Source organism: Haliotis asinina, chromosome 4 (assembly GCF_037392515.1).
Source record: "Haliotis asinina isolate JCU_RB_2024 chromosome 4, JCU_Hal_asi_v2, whole genome shotgun sequence".
In the NCBI taxonomy this organism is placed as follows: domain Eukaryota; kingdom Metazoa; phylum Mollusca; class Gastropoda; order Lepetellida; family Haliotidae; genus Haliotis; species Haliotis asinina.
The window spans coordinates 12778403-12796700 of NC_090283.1; the positions used below are offsets into that span (position 1 = coordinate 12778403).

The 18298-nt window shown below is 39.8% G+C and overlaps 1 protein-coding gene across 1 annotated transcript; it reads left to right on the forward strand.

The window, feature by feature from the left end:
- The first annotated feature begins 111 nt into the window (after positions 1-111).
- On the forward strand, positions 112-16861 carry LOC137282278 (uncharacterized). Its single transcript, XM_067814010.1, has 13 exons — positions 112-142; positions 1090-1258; positions 2838-2943; positions 4783-4873; positions 5607-5888; positions 9024-9221; positions 10265-10462; positions 10783-10884; positions 11343-11450; positions 12472-12588; positions 13731-13844; positions 14455-14553; positions 16216-16861. The coding sequence occupies exons 2-13, from the start codon at positions 1141-1143 to the stop codon at positions 16423-16425; spliced, it is 1743 nt and encodes a 580-aa protein (XP_067670111.1). The 5' UTR covers positions 112-142; positions 1090-1140; the 3' UTR covers positions 16426-16861.
- The last annotated feature ends 1437 nt before the right edge of the window (positions 16862-18298 follow it).

Below are 18298 nucleotides of genomic sequence, written 5' to 3' on the forward strand. Positions count from 1 at the left end.
CGTTGTTTTTTTCCCTTTACATGTGTGGGATGGCTATATAAATGAAAGTCGTAATATTATTTCGCGGTCTATTCGGTAACAGTTTTTAATAGGTTACCTCCCTTTAGAAACTTTAGCGAGAAACTTGGTTCCAAAATTAAAGGTAAGAATTTCACCGAAACGGCGCCGATGTCCATTGTTAGACCATGGCACAGCGTCAGGGACATGTGTTGATTCAGACAGATGGCGAACAATGACTGTCATCTCGTGCATACCGTTAGAAGTTCCACGAGGTGGATAGTTTCAAATTTGACATCTGAGCGTCATCACATGATCATGATGAGCTGATAACATTAGTATTATGATGATGAACACTTTATCTCATGTCGGAGGCGGACGGTTGGTAGTATAACTATTTGCTGTCATCTTTGGAAGAAGTGAATAAATTATTAAAGTGGTATGTATGGTTCGACCATTTTGATTGTAATGCGTCATTTGAGAAATGTTTTGTCTTCTTGGTTGTATACACACATTCTCTTCCCGCAGACGTTACTCCTGTCATATCTTCCTACGTAAAAAATATGACAGGAGTAACCTCTGTGGGAAGAGAATGGGTTGTATATTGGGGTCCCATAAAATTCAACCATGAACCGCAAATGATTCAAATTTAACCTTCCTCGTCCACATGTCATTGTTGTCATGGACATACTCGCATTATTAATTCAAATGCAAAACGCCTAAAATTGCATAAGAAAGATGTTTTTTTATTTGGAAGAAACATATCAAAACTAGCAACCAATGAAAATGCGTATATTGTTACAAAGGAACATCGGTAATCATATGCTTCCATGTCAGTGATCTATAGCATGAGCATCAATCAGCACAAATGGGATACAATGACATGTGTCAGCCAAGGCAGCAAACCTGACCAACCAATCCCATTAGTGGTCTCTTACGACAAACATGGGTTGCTGAAGACCAATACTGGCCTGTATCGTCTGGTTTATTGTCAGTCTCTACGAATGCACTACATCCCAGCACAGCTAACCCCAAACCAGTCCTTCATTTGTTGGATATTTCAGGTTATTTTTAATGCTTGCAGCATTTCAGTTACAGGTTTTGTATACTAGGAAAGGGGCGAAGTTCCAAAGCTTTGCAGCCATGGGTACATTTGACAAGCAGATGTCAGAGCCATCCAATCAAAAGTCGCTGGATGTTTACATGCATGGAATCGACCGACTTACTGAACCTCAGGCAGATCAGGACTATGGCACTCAAGGTATACTGAGCTGATGTTGAACAAAGAGAATTTAATTTAAAAATTTATATGAGTGAATAAGTTTAGTTTTACACTTTACTCAGCATTATTCAAGTCATATAGCGACAGTGTGTAAATAAACATGTTTGGATCAGACATTGAGACAATTAAGTGATGAACAGAATAAGCATCGATCTCTGCAACTGAGATACTATGACATGTCAAATAAGTCAGTGAACCTGACTTCTTGATCCCACTTGTCGACATTTATGACAAACATGGGTTACTGAAGATCAATTCTAACCAGGATCTTCATGGGTCAGATTGAATCTGAAGATTAAATACTAATGTGAAGTCAAACACTTGTGTCATTGTTGTATGGACTAATATAAATACTTAAAGGTTCTGCACAACCATAAAATGATCACTGCAGATGGAACATGCACAACCAAGCTTATTTGCTCTTTTAAAAAAAGTAGGGGAACGTCATTTTTAATATACGATTGAAAACAATTATGACTGTAGTTGCAACATGTGTCATATTTGGGATTTCACTTTCTTAGTAAAGTACAAATTGGACAAGTGGAAGTCGTGGTGACTGAGGGGGCTAGGTGGCTGACTTTGTGTGCTTGCGATTAGGTGCCTGACTCTGAGGGTGCGGGTTCGAATCCTTAATGGGACTCAACCAAAACAAAACAAAAAGTGCTAGAATTTGTACTTCACTAAGAAAGTGAAATCCCAAATATGACACATGTTGCGTTGACCACTTTCTAAATGGCATCGTGCAATCATGACTGTACTTGTTTGAACAGTTATCACTCTTGAAAGGTGATTGTTGTGTAACGTGAAATTTGCATGTGTATGATTTCCATTTTCAAATCAAACAAACACTAGACACTAAACAAGTGTGTGATGCAAGATGATTGTAAAAATTAATAGATTACTTTGATTTATTGACATTCTTTAAACCCTTTAATACCCCTCATGCACATATTTGGGGCTACTGACTTGTTTAAGGGTGGTGTTAAGAGAAATGTTTGTGTGTACATAAGATGTATGTCTTTGAAAAGTTTGTTAATACTTACACATGTACTTCTTCTCCAAACTGAAGTCAAGGTTCCCCTACTCCTTTGGAAGAGTATATTTTGAGAAAATTTTGTGTTGACACATCGAAGAATGAAACACAAATGAGAGAATGAGGATGTTGTTGTTGAACAATTGTATACACATTAGGAGAAAATTATTTATGATATCATTTCAAAATCAGTATATTTGGATTATCTAATACACTCTGTCTTGCCAGTTTAGTGGATAAGGTAAGAGCAAGGAATAAGATCTGATAAAAATGAGACAAAGCAAGAAAAAAAATATGAAGTGAGATATTTATTTCCCTGGTGTATTGAGTCATTGCCAAGTTCTCATGTTAGCATGATGTCTGAAAATTTAAATTAAAAAACTGGTACTAGAAATGCATTTGGATTTCAAGATGCTTTTATTTCACTGAAATGCCCCTATCCTGTTGAACACTATGATGGTTTTACTCCTGTCTGAGATATGGTTGCTTTGGTTAGCACATTCCTAACAGTCTTTTTTCTTATAGATATCACGCGGCGGCATTGGAAACAGTGGGATGGTAAAACAGTCTGCAGCAACAGAAGCTGCCGCAAGCCCTTCTCCTTACTGGATAGAGTCCATCACTGCAGAAGGTACTTCACAACCTATGCCATTCTTTTCATTTTGCTGATTTTCACATTAAACCCCTTTGCATACTCATATCAGTAATAATTTACTGTCAGTGTAGAAAGCAGTCTTGAAAATCTTTAATTTTTATATTATCAAAGGATGTAACGTGTACGCGAGGTGGTCTGTCTTTACGCATACATGTTCACAGACAGGGAAATTCTGCATGTCACATAAATATGTGTCTAAAAGAGTTCTTTATGAAAATAAGTAAACAAACTTTGTGACAGTCTTTGATAGATGTTGATTTTGTTGTATGGCATGAATGAAAAATCAAAAAGAGATGGTTATATAGTCAAACCTGACAAAAATGTGCTAAATGTGAGCACAGTTTAACAGCGATTTTCATTTATGTGCATGTTTTTAAGAAATTTACATGTTCTATTCTCTGAAAGCTCATTCGTCGTAGAATCAAAATATATATGCAGCTTTCAAGGCACAACATATTACGGAATGCACACCCGTTTGTCACTGTGTTAAAATATCTTACTTTCTTTGAAAATGTGAGGACTGTTGCGTAGAAGTGTTTGAGGAAATGAGTCATTAATCAGAGGTAACTGATACCTGACTAAATTGATTATTATTATTATATTTTTACTGATTCCTGCTTTTGTGAGTGTTGACTCAAGTGTTTAAATGGGTTGTCAGTTGTGTCACATTGTGTGTAAAGAAGCTTGACGGGTTGATGCTGACAGTAATCAGTAGAGGACCTAACGATTCATGCGGGTACACCTGTTATGTGTACAAGTGACTACATGAGAGGGGAGTCACTCATTCTCATGACTACCTGATCACAGACCGTGAAATTCTGCGTGTCACACAACAATGTGTCTAAAAATGTTATTTATGAAAATAATTAAGCAAAATTTGCTACAGTCATTGATAGATGTTTAAGTTATTGGATGACATGAATGAAAACATAAAAAGAGGAAGTTAAATAGTCACATACTGACAAAAATATGCAACAATTTAAGCAGAATTTGACTACATCCATCAGGGAATTTCACCAATGTGCATAATTTTCAGAAACTTACATTTAGTATTTTCTGAAAGCTCATCCATCGTAGATTCAAAATATATGTTTGCAGCGTTTTATGCACACCTCTTTGTTATTGTGTTGGAACATGCTCACTTTCTTCAAAACTGCAAACCCTCTTGCGTAGAAGTGATTGGGGAATTGAGTCATTAATGGGAGGTAACTGATACCTGACTAAACTGTTGTCAAAACAGCCGTCTTGTGTCTTGGACTGTCAGAAATGTACATAATTTGTATCGTGATATGTTTTAGTTAGAACCGTGAAGCGAACTGTCTTGCGAACAAGAAATGATAGGCCATCTCACATACACATTACGGCTCGGACTGGTAATAATCACCTTTAACTGTGACCCAAATAGGTTATTTACTACCAGTCAAGCTAAGTAAAGCCTAAAAAATGAAAATTTGTGGTTCTGATTACCCGACTGACCTATGAATTGTGGTGCTGACCTTAATTTTTGAAGTGGTATGAATAAAATAAACTTTCAGATATCATTGTTATCTCCTGGCACTGATGGACATCGGTCCTTTTGATAGAGGAAGTCAACATGATGACTGCAAGTTTGATAAATTATACCAGTGCACACTGATAAATGTGTTTTTTTCTGTACTTTACTTCTAAATAAAAAATGTAAAAACAAAATCATACATGCCTACCCTAGATTTTAAAGAGATGTAATCAGAACCTCAACATGTTTATTTGGCCTAAGCTTGAGTTGGGGACAGAACGGAGTCTACATTTTGAAAATATGATGTCTTTATTTTGCAGGTGCGGAAATATTTTTTGCAACAGCTGTTTAAAGTTCCGTCGTAAATTAAATAAACTTGCCAACCTTGACCCAGATGGTCGTTCATATAAGGTAAATATGAATCCAGATTTGTTTGGCTGTAGTTCAATTTGCTATAAATGGAACTAAATATAGCTGGATATAATTCATGCATGTATGTTGATGTTTTTTATGGGGTGGGGGTGGGGGTGGAGAGGAGAGGAGGTTCACCCACTTTGTTCTTGGGAGGTAGGACTGGTCATCAGTTTTGTACATGCTAAATACTTAAAATTATGGTTATATCACTTGTTTAGAGGGTGGCGGAGGGGGTCTCATTCACCCTGTACATGCTTCTCCATGCGTAATCGTCATCCACTCAGCCATGAATTAGGAACGGTCCCTAAGAAGTGTCCAAATCGGTGGAAAGGCTTGGTGACCTGGTTGAATACATGTCATTATATCTCGACAGTGTAGATCATTTTAATGTCACAAATCCCTCAATTTTCAGGTTTGGGCATGTTTATTTACAAACCATCATTATGTTGCTGAAATATTGCTGGTTTATTTGTTGCATAAAGTTGCACATGGAAACATTTCAGGTATGTGATAAGATATTAATTCTGAATGGACCAGACAATCAAGTGACCGATATTATGAGCATATATCTAAATATTGGAATAAGATGACATGCAACAGTAAAGTCAGCAAGTTCAACCACCCGAGAGTGTAAATCACCTCTTACAGACCTGCACCATTTGCTTATCACCATTTATAACCTTGACCTTCATGGGGATGATCGCAATCATTTTGTTGGTGTTTTTTCCAGGTTTGCCAGTCCTGCTATGCAGAAGGCCAGGAGACAGAGGGAAGGATGGTCAGTCTGATGGATGAGTTCCGAACATTTAGAATGTTTAAGTACAAGAATTCATCAGTTTTGAGAGGTCATTTATCCTCGTCACGGAGAGACAAATTCGATTTTGAAAAGGAGTGCAGACGGCTCATTGAAGGATTCAAGGGGTCAATGGGTTCATCGGAGGTCAAGAGGACATTGCATGAGCTGAGGAACATGGTGTCGATTCCAGAATGGCAGAAGGCCAGCATGTGGATGGTAAGTAGAGCGTGATATATAATGTCTGAATTCACAACAAGTTTTTGTGCAGGAATGTTCTGTTTTTGATCATGAAAATACTTTTTGTAGGATAGTTTTCAGATTTACACCCCTTTTAGCAATATTCCAGCAATATTACAGCGAGGGACACGAGAAATGGGCTTCACACATTGTATCCATCTCGGGAATCAAACACTTCAACCTGATGAGTGAACACAATAACGACTAAACTAGCCCACTGTCAATAAGTGTTTGATGTACTTAGCAAGTAATCTTCCCCAAATGTTTTAAACAATCCATTTTGGAAATAATGTTTGATGTAAATGTATTTCAATCGTGCTTAGAGTTTGAAGTACCTGGTCCTAGGGAGGTGTCATCTGTTGTAAGGGAGGAGAGGATAGGTTTAGGTTTGATGTACCTGGTCCTAGGGAGGTGTCATCTGTTGTAAGGGGGAGTGGATAGGTTTAGGTTTTTATGTACCTGGTCCTAGAGAGATGTCATCTCTTGTAAAGGAGGACAGGAGAATAGGTTTTGGTTTGATGTACCTGGTCCTAGGGGGGTGTCATCTGTTGTAAGGGAGGAGAGGATAGGTTTAGGTTTGATGTACCTGGTCCTAGGGAGGTGTCATCTGTTGTAAAGGAGGAGAGGATAATAGGTTTAGGTTTGATGTACCTGGTCCTAGGGAGGTGTCATCTGTTGTAAGGGAGGAGAGGATAATAGGTTTAGGTTTGATGTACCTGGTCCTAGGGAGGTGTCATCTGTTGTAAAGGAGGAGAGGATAATAGGTTTGGGTTTGATGTACTTGGTCCTAGGGAGGTGTCATCTGTTGTAAGGGAGGAGAGGAGAATAGGTTTAGGTTTGATGTACCTGGTCCTAGGGAGGTGTCATCTGTTGTAAGGGAGGAGAGGATAATAGGTTTGGGTTTGATGTACCTGGTCCTAGGGAGATGTCATCTGTTGTAAGGGAGGAGAGGATAATAGGTTTTGGTTTGATGTACCTGGTCCTAGGGAGGTGTCATCTGTTGTAAGGGAGGAGAGGATAGGTTTAGGTTTGATGTACCTGGTCCTAGGGAGGTGTCATCTGTTGTAAAGGAGGAGAGGATAGGTTTGGGTTTGATGTACCTGGTCCTAGGGAGGTGTCATCTGTTGTAAGGGAGGAGAGGATAGGTTTAGGTTTGATGTACCTGGTCCTAGGGAGGTGTCATCTGTTGTAAGGGAGGAGAGGATAGGTTTAGGTTTGATGTACCTGGTCCTAGGGAGGTGTCATCTGTTGTAAGGGAGGAGAGGATAGGTTTAGGTTTGATGTACCTGGTCCTAGGGAGGTGTCATCTGTTGTAAGGGAGGAGAGGATAGGTTTAGGTTTGATGTACCTGGTCCTAGGGAGGTGTCATCTGTTGCAAGGGAGGAGAGGATAGGTTTAGGTTTGATGTACCTGGTCCTTGGGAGATGTCATCTGTTGTAAGGGAGGAGAGGATAGGTTTAGGTTTGATGTACCTGGTCCTAGGGAGGTGTCATCTGTTGTAAGGGAGGAGAGGATATTAGGTTTGGGTTTGATGTACCTGGTCCTAGGGAGGTGTCATCTGTTGTAAGGGAGGAGAGGATAATAGGTTTAGGTTTGATGTACCTGGTCCTAGGGAGGTGTCATCTGTTGTAAAGGAGGAGAGGAGAATAGGTTTAGGTTTGATGTACCTGGTCCTAGGGAGGTGTCATCTGTTGTAAGGGAGGAGAGGATAGGTTTAGGTTTGAAGTACCTGGTCCTAGGGAGGTGTCATCTGTTGTAAAGGAGGAGAGGATAATAGGTTTAGGTTTGATGTACCTGGTCCTAGGGAGGTGTCATCTGTTGTAAGGGAGGAGAGGAGAATAGGTTTAGGTTTGATGTACCTGGTCCTATGGAGGTGTCATCTGTTGTAAGGGAGGAGAGGATAGGTTTAGGTTTGATGTATCTGGTCCTAGGGAGATGTCATCTGTTGTAAGGGAGGAGAGGATAGGTTTATGTTTGATGTACCTGGTCCTAGGGAAGTGTCATCTGTTGTAAGGGAGGAGAGGATAATAGGTTTCGGTTTGATGTACCTGGTCCTAGGGAGGTGTCATCTGTTGTAAGGGAGGAGAGGATAGGTTTAGGTTTGATGTACCTGGTCCTAGGGAGGTGTTATCTGTTGTAAGGGAGGAGAGGATAATAGGTTTAGGTTTGATGTACCTGGTCCTAGGGAGGTGTCATCTGTTGTAAGGGAGGAGAGAATAATAGGTTTAGGTTTGATGTACCTGGTCCTAGGGAGGTGTCATCTGTTGTAAAGGAGGAGAGGATAATAGGTTTAGGTTTGATGTGTAAAAAAGAATAAAATGGTTCATCAAAAGAAAAGTAACCTCCAGAATTAGTCATGACTGAAGGGAGTCAGGAGATTGGTAGGGGCCAGGGGTCCAGTAACATTATGAAGTCCCAGGACAATCAGTCTCACTGATCTTTACATAATAGGTGACCGGACCTTCAGGTCGAATTGTAGTGAGACATGTAACACTGGTGCTGTTTTTCAAAAACGAAGGCATGCACACATGTAATTCACATATATTTTGCGCAAATATGGGTTGTTAAAACAGTGTCTAATTTCATCTCTACTATTTAACACATAATCTTGAAACAAACTGTAAATGGTGGTTAATGATAGTATGTTTGATTCCATTTGAGACCGATAAATGGCTCACTAACACAAAATCTAAGAATTGCAAGAAAATAAAATTTTGCAAAGGCACATGAAGTCGACAGATCAACTCTGATGATTTGTCTCATAATTTTAGACTCCTGAAAGTTGTTTAACAAACGATCATCATGTTGTTGTCACTGTTCACTATTTTTTGCAAGGGGGACTTGCTGGTAGAACAATCAGGTAACCAACAAGTGTGTGTAGTGAAAATGGGGGACATCTCAAAAGCTGTTATCTGGTTACCACTGTGGATGTTTAGTCGGCGTCAGTGTTGCCGCTGTCAGAAGCTGTGATTGTGCATTCAGAAGAAGTGTCGCTGTTGTCCAAATCAGTGTCACAGTCGTCAGAGAGATTTGATAGATTGTGTTTGAACTGAATAGAATCCCTTGAATGTATTTAATGGAGCAGTGAAAATATCACATGTGTTTTCTCCATAGCAAGAGAACCTGAGTGATTGCTGTCACATGTGTCGAAGCACGTTTGGATTCCTGCGTAAGAAGCTGTTTTGTCGTGTGTGCGGGTTAGCCCTGTGTAAGGGATGCTCGGCCAAGGACCTGTTGGTCTACTTCCCCGACGTGGAGCCTGGCGAACAGAGGCCAGCTGATCCCAGACTTGCCATCATCAAGATAATCGGGGTAGGATTAGCAGTAATACCCGGGAATTCTGGACTTTTCTCTCAGAGTGATCTTTAGAATTATTTTCCATTAGGAATTAAACCTGGTCCAGTTTGTGCAGAAAGTACTGTTATTTATTCTGTTGTTTTTTGCACAAAATGACCATGCCTCCATTCCTCAAAGTGATCGTAAACCTGATGTGGTTGTATACTTTACTTGTCTACTTACTCCAATACTTTAACATAAACTTAGGACAGTTGTAGTGTAGTGCCATGATCACCTAGAGGAATGGGGTCCAGTTTTTATCTTGCTACAGAAGAAAGATTGAATCATATCCAATTGATTTTAGTTATGTCACATGCATGTAAGTGTGATATCATTCTGAATTAGGGCAGGAACAGGTAACCCAGATACACGGGACAGCTGGGTAATGAGTTGAGATGTAAGATCAGGCCCCGATTTCTCGAAAGAAACTTAAGTCTGAGTTTTGACTTAAGTTCGAGTTTTTACACAAATTTGAGAAGATACATTTCCCAGAGGGTACTGAAATTGATATTTAACTCAATAACAGTAGACAGTTTGAGTTTTGTGAATATATATTGCTTAAGGTGTTTGAGCATTTTCTGTTTTAAAAAATGCATTTGAGTTAAAAATAAAGCAGTTTCAGATTGTCAAACTCATTTTGAAATTTGATTAAAAACTTAAGTTTGTTTCAAGAAATCGGGACCTGATCACTAATAGATTAAATAATGAAATATTTCATTCTTTCATGATGAGAAGGTTGTATTTAAAGATTTATATATAATCATGCAGTCACCTATTTTGAATACAATACAAGGATGAGATATTGAAAATTCAAAATTGTAGTCTCTGAGCTAAAATGTGTATTGCCATTTCTTATAAATTTGATGTTAGGAATTAACATAACAGGAATCCGGGTAGTGTAGGGTAGGGTTATAGGGGCTAGGGTACCTGAGTTGAATATTAGGACCCATCCTAATTCTACTATGAATATGATTATTATGATGTTTTCCTGAGAGCTAATGCCCACTCCAATCCTCTAGTGTCCAGAGGTGGAGCCTGAGGTGAGTCTGTACTTACGAGCCTGTCCAACATGTCGGGAGCAGGTCATAGAACGGCAGATCTCCCAGATGGAGGCTGCTACCGAAGATGACCCAAGCTCAGAACTGATGCCCCAGTTGACCAGCATCAACGCCAGCTTCCACAAAACTGAGATGAAGGTCAAGACGCATCTCCCAGAGGTCAGTATTTATCAAGCTGAAATGAATAGAATATACAGTTTGCCTCTGTACTTTGATTTGTATATCAGCATGTTTGTAAATATCCTGAAATGTGATCATTGTGTTTGACCAGGAGATATTGGACTCTCAAACAGGCAGGGTTCTAGTTTTATCAATGTTATCATTGTGTTGCAGTTCCAGGAGCTGGTTGGCTCCTTGGAAGATAACAGTCAGGCTCCTGATCATATGTGTGTTATTGGTGTGATGTAGTGCAATGAATGGACTCTCAAGCAGATATCACACAGGTTCCAAGTAGTATACATGCTATCATTGTCTTGCAGTACCAGGAGATAATCGACTCCTTGGAAGACAACAGCCGAGGGTCGTCAGGGTCAGGATCAGGACTTCCCAAAAGTAACATGAAGACACTGGCCAAGGCACAGGTTGGTGTGAAGACCTCTCAAAACTCTGAAACATAATTATACTTTGCAAACATGCCATAACTGCATATGACGATTATTTCCATTAATATGATCAGTGTGCATTCCAGTGTCTTGAGTTCTGGAGATGCAAGTAAAGATAATGCTTTGTGCTTAAAATAGTCCAGTCTTTGTTTCATTTTAATGATGCTTAACTCAAATTACTGCAACAGCGAGTACCATCTTTAAATATGTCTTCGTCTAATGCTGCTCAGGGTCAAACCACTGACATTCCACTGCCTGGGCAAACACTTTGTCGAAAAAACTTCAGGAAATATGTATTACGACAAGCAAATTTCAGTCAGCCAAACCTATCTTAGTTTTTACTGTTTTCTTATGTATATATATATTACCTGTACCTATATATTTTTGCATGTAATCATTGTTGGTTTCCTTGGCAACTAAACTTCTGCCTGTTCCAGGGGGACCTTGCAGACTTCCTGGCCAAACATGTCCTCATCGTGCAGCAACTCAAGAGACTCAAACCACAGACTGAAACCCAGAACAAACTTCTTAAAAACTACATCAAGGTGAGGCAGACATAGGGGTGTCAGGACACGATGGGCAAAACTAACTAGGGGGTAATGAATGTTCCCTTTTAGCACTCAGACTGTGGTAAAGCTGAGGTCACTTTTAGAGTTCAGATGAAGAGCTTGGTTTTACCATATCAGTACGTGGCATAGCAGCATAAGCTTTTTGTAAGATGCAGGGCTGATAGGGTAGTCTAGTGGTTAAAGCATCCTCTCGTCATGCTGAAGGCCCTTGTTTGATTTCTCACATGGGTACAATGTGTGAAGCCCATTTCTGGTGTCCCCTGCTGTGATATTGTTGGAGGATTGCCAAAAGTAAAACCAAAAAAACTCACTCACTCACTCACTCACTCACTCACTCACTCACTCACTCACTCACCCACCCACCCACTCACTCACTCACTCACTTGGTGGCTTATTTGCTGTTGTAGATGGTCATAATATCAACCACTGAAATGTCATGGTTCAGACATGATCATTAGTTGACTGCCATCATATACCTGGAACCTTGCCTAGTGAGTGAATGCATTTAGTTTTTTGCTGCTGTTAGCAATATTCCAGTAATATCACAGCAGGGGCCACCAGAAATGGGCTTCACACAATGTACATCTGTGTTTGAAAGAAAGTATTTACCATGTGGAGAATCAAACCTAGTCCTCAGCATGATGAGGTAACACTTTAACCTCTAGGCTACCCCACCGCTCTCGAATAGTAGGTCTACAGCATGCCATAAAAGGCAACTGTGCTTGTTGTAAGAGGCAACTAACTGAACTGGGTGATCAGACTCGCTGACTTGGTTGACACATTTCATCAATTTCCAGTTGTGCATACTGATGATCATGCTTTTGATCACCAGATTGCTTGGTCCAGATTTGAAGATTTACAGACCACCACTATAAAAATAAACTCACTCACTCACTGGAAATGACGAGGAATCTGATTGAGTGTTAAACTAAAAACAAACAGTACAACTGCAGCATATATTCTCGTCAAACTCGTCTGCTCACTCCATTATTTTCAGAGCAAATGTGATTTCTACTTGGAAAACATGTCAACCTTCAGAGCTTCTCGGAACCGGCTCAGTGACACAACACCACCAGAAGTACTGGAGTTCATACAGAAAGTCATGGACAAAAACGCAAGTCATGCTTCTGAATTTATCTTCAAAAGATGGGTACAGGACAGCATAAGTAAACTTAGTCTCAGTGTATTTCGTTACACTCCGCCACTGAGTCTAACAAAACCTAGTAGAAGGTCATGTCAGGTAACCTTTGCCGTCAGGCCGTCCAATCAAACGCAAGACGGTTAAATACATTTAACCAATCAGACAACAGCTACTATTTAGGGATCGGTGGGACTTTCAAACTATTCAAGTCACTGACACAGATATCTCCACAAACAAAAACCCACATATAACACAGTTATTTGACCTGCAGTGTATACCCTTTGGGGTTTCTGTTGACATGGTTACCATTAGCTAATATTTCCGCAAGATAAAATCCTTGTATATTGCCAAAAACACTATTTTCAGCGACTGTTTACTCTCCGTTGTCATGGTTGTACGTATGATGTGTGCATCACCCGAAAGCGAGCGTATGCTAAATAGCATTCGGAATCGTTCGGGTACGAAACTTATCGAGATAAAAAGTTCAGAAGGTATGTGCGAATGTGCACTTTTGCGATTTGGTAAACTGTGTTCTGATTGGTCAGTCTCAAAGGTTACCTGACGCGAGCTCCCAAAAGGTTTTGTTGGACTCAGTAGTGGAGTGTAACGAAAAGTACTGAGGATAAGTTTACTTGACTGGCTACAGGAAGATGAACTTGTAGATTCATGGTATTTACAGAGTTTGGAAACAAGACTTAAGTCCCACATTAACAATGGCTATTGAATTAGGTGGTAGAGATCAATAATTGGTAACGTAAGCACTATCAGTTATTGATAAATGATACATAAATACCTCTTTCAGACCCATGAAGGTCTGGAGGAGAGTAGTCCTTCAGCAACCCATGCTTGCCATAAAAGGCAACTATGCCCGTCGTAAGAGCCAACTAATGGGATGGGGTGGTCTGGCTCTCTGACACGGTTGATACATGTCATCGGTTTCCAATTGCGCAGATCAATGCTCATTCTGTTGATCACTGGATTGTCTGGTCCAGACTCAATTGTTTACAGACCGCCGCCATATAGCTGAAATATTGCTGAGTGCGACGTAAAACTGAACTCACTCACTCACAATAGTAGTCTGTTGGAATACATGTGTGTGGTTATGTTATCAACAGGCTATTGTCAGTGCCCACCTCTACCTTCGGCAGCTGGTGTTTGAGACAATTGCATTATGTGCCAAATTTCATCTCGATGAAGAAATACCTCGACATCTTACCCCATTAGAAGAGGTGAGTACATCCTTGTTAAGTTTTCTTGTTAAAGATTTGTGCTGACTTTGAAGCCCAGCTGAAACTAGATTTAAAAATTCACTATGATAGCATGACCTTAACCTTTGTAAAACTGTCACATGAAACTGACCTTAACCTTATACACGTCATGGAGTACCTTGTCTACATTATGATTACTCAATATGTACACATGTCCTGGAGTACCTTGTCTACATATAGACATTGGCATATGGCATTGTATAATCACATGTTCAATTTTGCCCACACATTGATATATGTGTAATAATGTGATGTTCATTCCCATTTCTCACATGATCAGTACTTGCTTCCCTTGATGCTCTGACCTTGACCTACATGCAGGTCCTTGAGTTCACCTGAGTGTTGATGCTCAGACCTTGACATATGTGTAGACCCATAAGTTCACCTAAATGTTGATGCTATGACCTTGATCTATGCACAGGCCCTCGAGTTCACCTTAATGATGATACTCTAACCTTGACCTATTTGCAGGCCCTTGTGTTCACCTTAACGTTGATGCACTGACCTTGTCTTGTGTGCAGGTCCTTGAATTCACCTTGACATTGATGCTCTGACCTTGTCTTATGTGCAGGCCCTGGAGCTGGATGTCCGGGTCATTGTGGAGAAGGATGGAGAGGACTGGAACCAGCATGATGAGATCACACAGCAGCTCATCAAGGAACAGATGAGGGTCAGATGCTTATTAATTGTTACAATGATCTTCAGTATCCCATGCCTGTCACTGTCATTAAAGACGACTAACGGGATGGGGTATTCAGGCTTGCTGTCATGGCACATGTCATCTTAACCCATTTGCTCAGATCAATGCTTATGCTGTTGATCACTGAATTCATTACTTAAGAACCATTGCCATGCAGCCAGAGTATTGGTGAGTGTGCCGTAAAACTGACTAGCTTACGGTGCTTGGATTTAGCAAGAAACTAGCAGATTATACTTAGTTAAACCTGAGCAGACAATTAACTTGGTTTGTTGATGGAAATACATGTTCTTATACAATTATATACACTGAGTCAGCATCATAATTAATACTTGTTTAACTATATTTACACACACTATACTAGTTATACATGTTATGGGAGTTTCACGCCATTCATTAAGTGGTTCACATCATACATATGGGAGTTTCACGCCATTCATTAAGTGGTTCACATCATACATATGGGAGTTTCACGCCATTCATTAAGTGGTTCACGTCATACATATGGGGTTTCACGCCATTTATTAAGTGGTTCACATCATACATATGGGAGTTTCACGCCATTCATTAAGTGGTTCACGTCATACATATGGGGTTTTCACGCCATTTATTAAGTGGTTCACGTCATACATATGGTAGTTTCACGCCATTCATTAAGTGGTTCACATCATACATATGGGAGTTTCACGCCATTCATTAAGTGGTTCACATCATACATATGGGGTTTCACGCCATTTATTAAGTGGTTCACATCATACATATGGGAGTTTCATGCCATACTCATGGTGTTTTTTCACAGTACATACGAGGTTTCATGATGTACATTTGGGTGTTTCACACTATACACATGCAGTTTCCACGTTGTATAAAGGTGTTTCATGCCTTTAATATGGGAGTTTCACACCATACAGTTGGGGGGTCTGTCCATGACAAAGGTGGGTCCATCAAAATTAGCAATATCTACTACTTACATCACTGTACCCATGCTGGCCATAAAAGGCGACTCAGATTGTCGTAAGAGGCGACTCAGCTGGCCATAAAAGGCGACTCAGATTGTCGTAAGAGGCAACTCAGCTGGCCATAAAAGGCGACTCAGATTGTCGTAAGAGGCGACTCCACTGGCCATAAAAGGCGACTCAGATTGTCGTAAGAGGCGACTCAGCTGGCCATAAAAGGCGACTCAGATTGTCGTAAGAGGCGACTCAGCTGGCCATAAAAGGCGACTCAGATTGTCGTAAGAGGCGACTAACGGGATCGGGTGGTCAGGCTCGCTGACTTGGTTGGCTCATGTCATTGGTTCCCAATTGCGCAGATTGATGCTCATGCTGTTGATCACTGGATTGTCTGGTCTAGACTCAATTATTTACAGATCGCCGCCATATAGCTGGACTATTGCTGAGTGTGGTGTAAAACTAGACTCACTCACTCACTCACATCACTGTGGGCTTTACTGCCTTGTTAAGTTAACCCATTCTCATGTCTGGAATCAATTATTTACAGTTGGACAGTGAACAATGAGTAACAAGGCTATGAATGGCTGGACAGTGAATAACCAGATTATTGCACATTGTTGTACGAGATAACAATCTTAAAAAAAAGTACTTTAAAAATGGCGGAAATAATTTTTCTGTCCAGGATCACAAACTTATTCGACCATCCCGACGTCAGCTAAAGAAGCACGGGGCATCTCACGCAGAACACATCATGCAACAGAGAAGCCGTGACGTCCTAGCCAGCATCACCGTACAACTCCAGCTGAAGTCAGCCAACCGCAGCTTCCCGCAGACAAAGAAATGTCTAGATGAGGCCATCAATACTTACCCCGGCACTGCCACAAATTCTTAGTACACCGAACCCAGAGCTTCACGAAATGCAAGTTGATCAAAATATATATGTCTACAGCACCTGTCTACATGCTTCTAAATATGCAAGTTCATTATAATCAGTGTGCCTCACTCATTTAATGTCACACATTTTAAAGCCTTGTAGTGTGATTTTACGAGTAGGTATTGTTGAAACAATGGTTAATAAGTACTCTGTTGTAAGGTATTAGTTGTTATGAGTTACTTTGCAGAATTTTAGTGTCTTTTGTGAAAGTAAATAAGAGCGGTATCTGAGAATTCAGTTCTTATCTTGTGGACTTGGAATTTTTGGAATTGCAGAAACATTTTGAAGGTTTTGGCAAGTATATTACATAAAGCACATGATAAAAGTAAGGATAAGTATATGATAATGTTAAAAAGGCATAATTTGAAATCTCCAGATATTGAAGAGTACAAAATATTATTATGATACATATCATGGAAAGAATGAACCTCAGTAAACCAGTGCAGCTTTAAAAGTTAAGATAGCCTGTACCATTACAAATATGCTTTGTCGATGGGCCACAGCACCTTATGCATGTACCTGTGTTGGTTTACCTCTTGACAAGTATTAGATGAGACAGCACAGTGAATACATTTGTGACAAGGAGGCGGGGCAAGAAATCTGGAGGAATACACTTGGTTGCTATTGGCGATTAAGCACATGCAATACATGCTGACTGTCATGTGAAATCAATACGGCTACTGTTAACACCTGTCTCATAAAAGCAATTTAGTTCAGCAACAGACCCTCATGACACGATTCGCACAAGGAAATTGAACTTTTTGATATTTAGACGACAACCTGTTTCCCTCTTGTTTGAAATGGAATGTTCTGGACGGCGTTTCCATATATGCAAATTGGGGTCATTTGTCAGGTTGTGGCTCATCTAATACTTGTCAAGCAGTAGTATTGATATAAAAAAGATCAATATTGCAATATCTGATGTAGCATGTATAGAGAACATTTTCTTCATGTATGTGAAGGTTTTTGATTTTATCAAATGACACCATTCATTTGTATGATAACCATCAATGTATCTTCAAATTTAATGTGAACTGTGAATACCTTTCACATGTATACAGTTAAACAGGAACAGCTTGGTCAGTGGAGATTCCATTTTGAGTTAACATTTGCGCTTGTGGCTCTCCTCAGATAATTCCTGTATGTATGTAGGTCCCAATAACTTGGACATCAGTGTTTGTAGGTTATATTTTGTGTTTTGTTAATCGTTCTGAGAGAAAGTTGTGGTACACTTTATTTTAAGCAATAATGCTTTGGTAGATCTTTTGAAGATCACGAATGAATGTGGCAAGGTTAGGTATTGGTGACTCATTAACTAATCTTCACAAGCTTCACAGTCTTTTAAAACATTGTTAACCTTTGCTCTGATTGTATGGAAAACGTGATCAAATAGTATGTAATTCCCAGAAATTGCAAGCCTATTTACTGCATATTGTAAACCAAAAGTCACTGTGTTCTGTAATCTTATTGGTTGAAAAACATGATCAAACAGGATTTGATTCCCGGAAATTACAAGACTGTATGCTGCATATTGACATGCAGAAACATCGCAAACAATTGTTTTGTTGTGTCATCAGCAGTGGTGATGTCATTCAAATCACACTGTGACATTAAGTCAGAATGATGTCACAAATGAGCGTCTCCAGATGCTACCATGGGAACCAGCTGAAACGGCTAGCTGATGACACTTCACTACTGTACTTGTACTTCATGTAAACTAGTGCAGGCAGTAAAACCCTTTGGTTTACTTTTTTGTTTACAATATCGATAAATATCATATGTTGGCCAATTTCTATTTGTCAGTTAGGAGATAAACATCATGTGTTGGCCA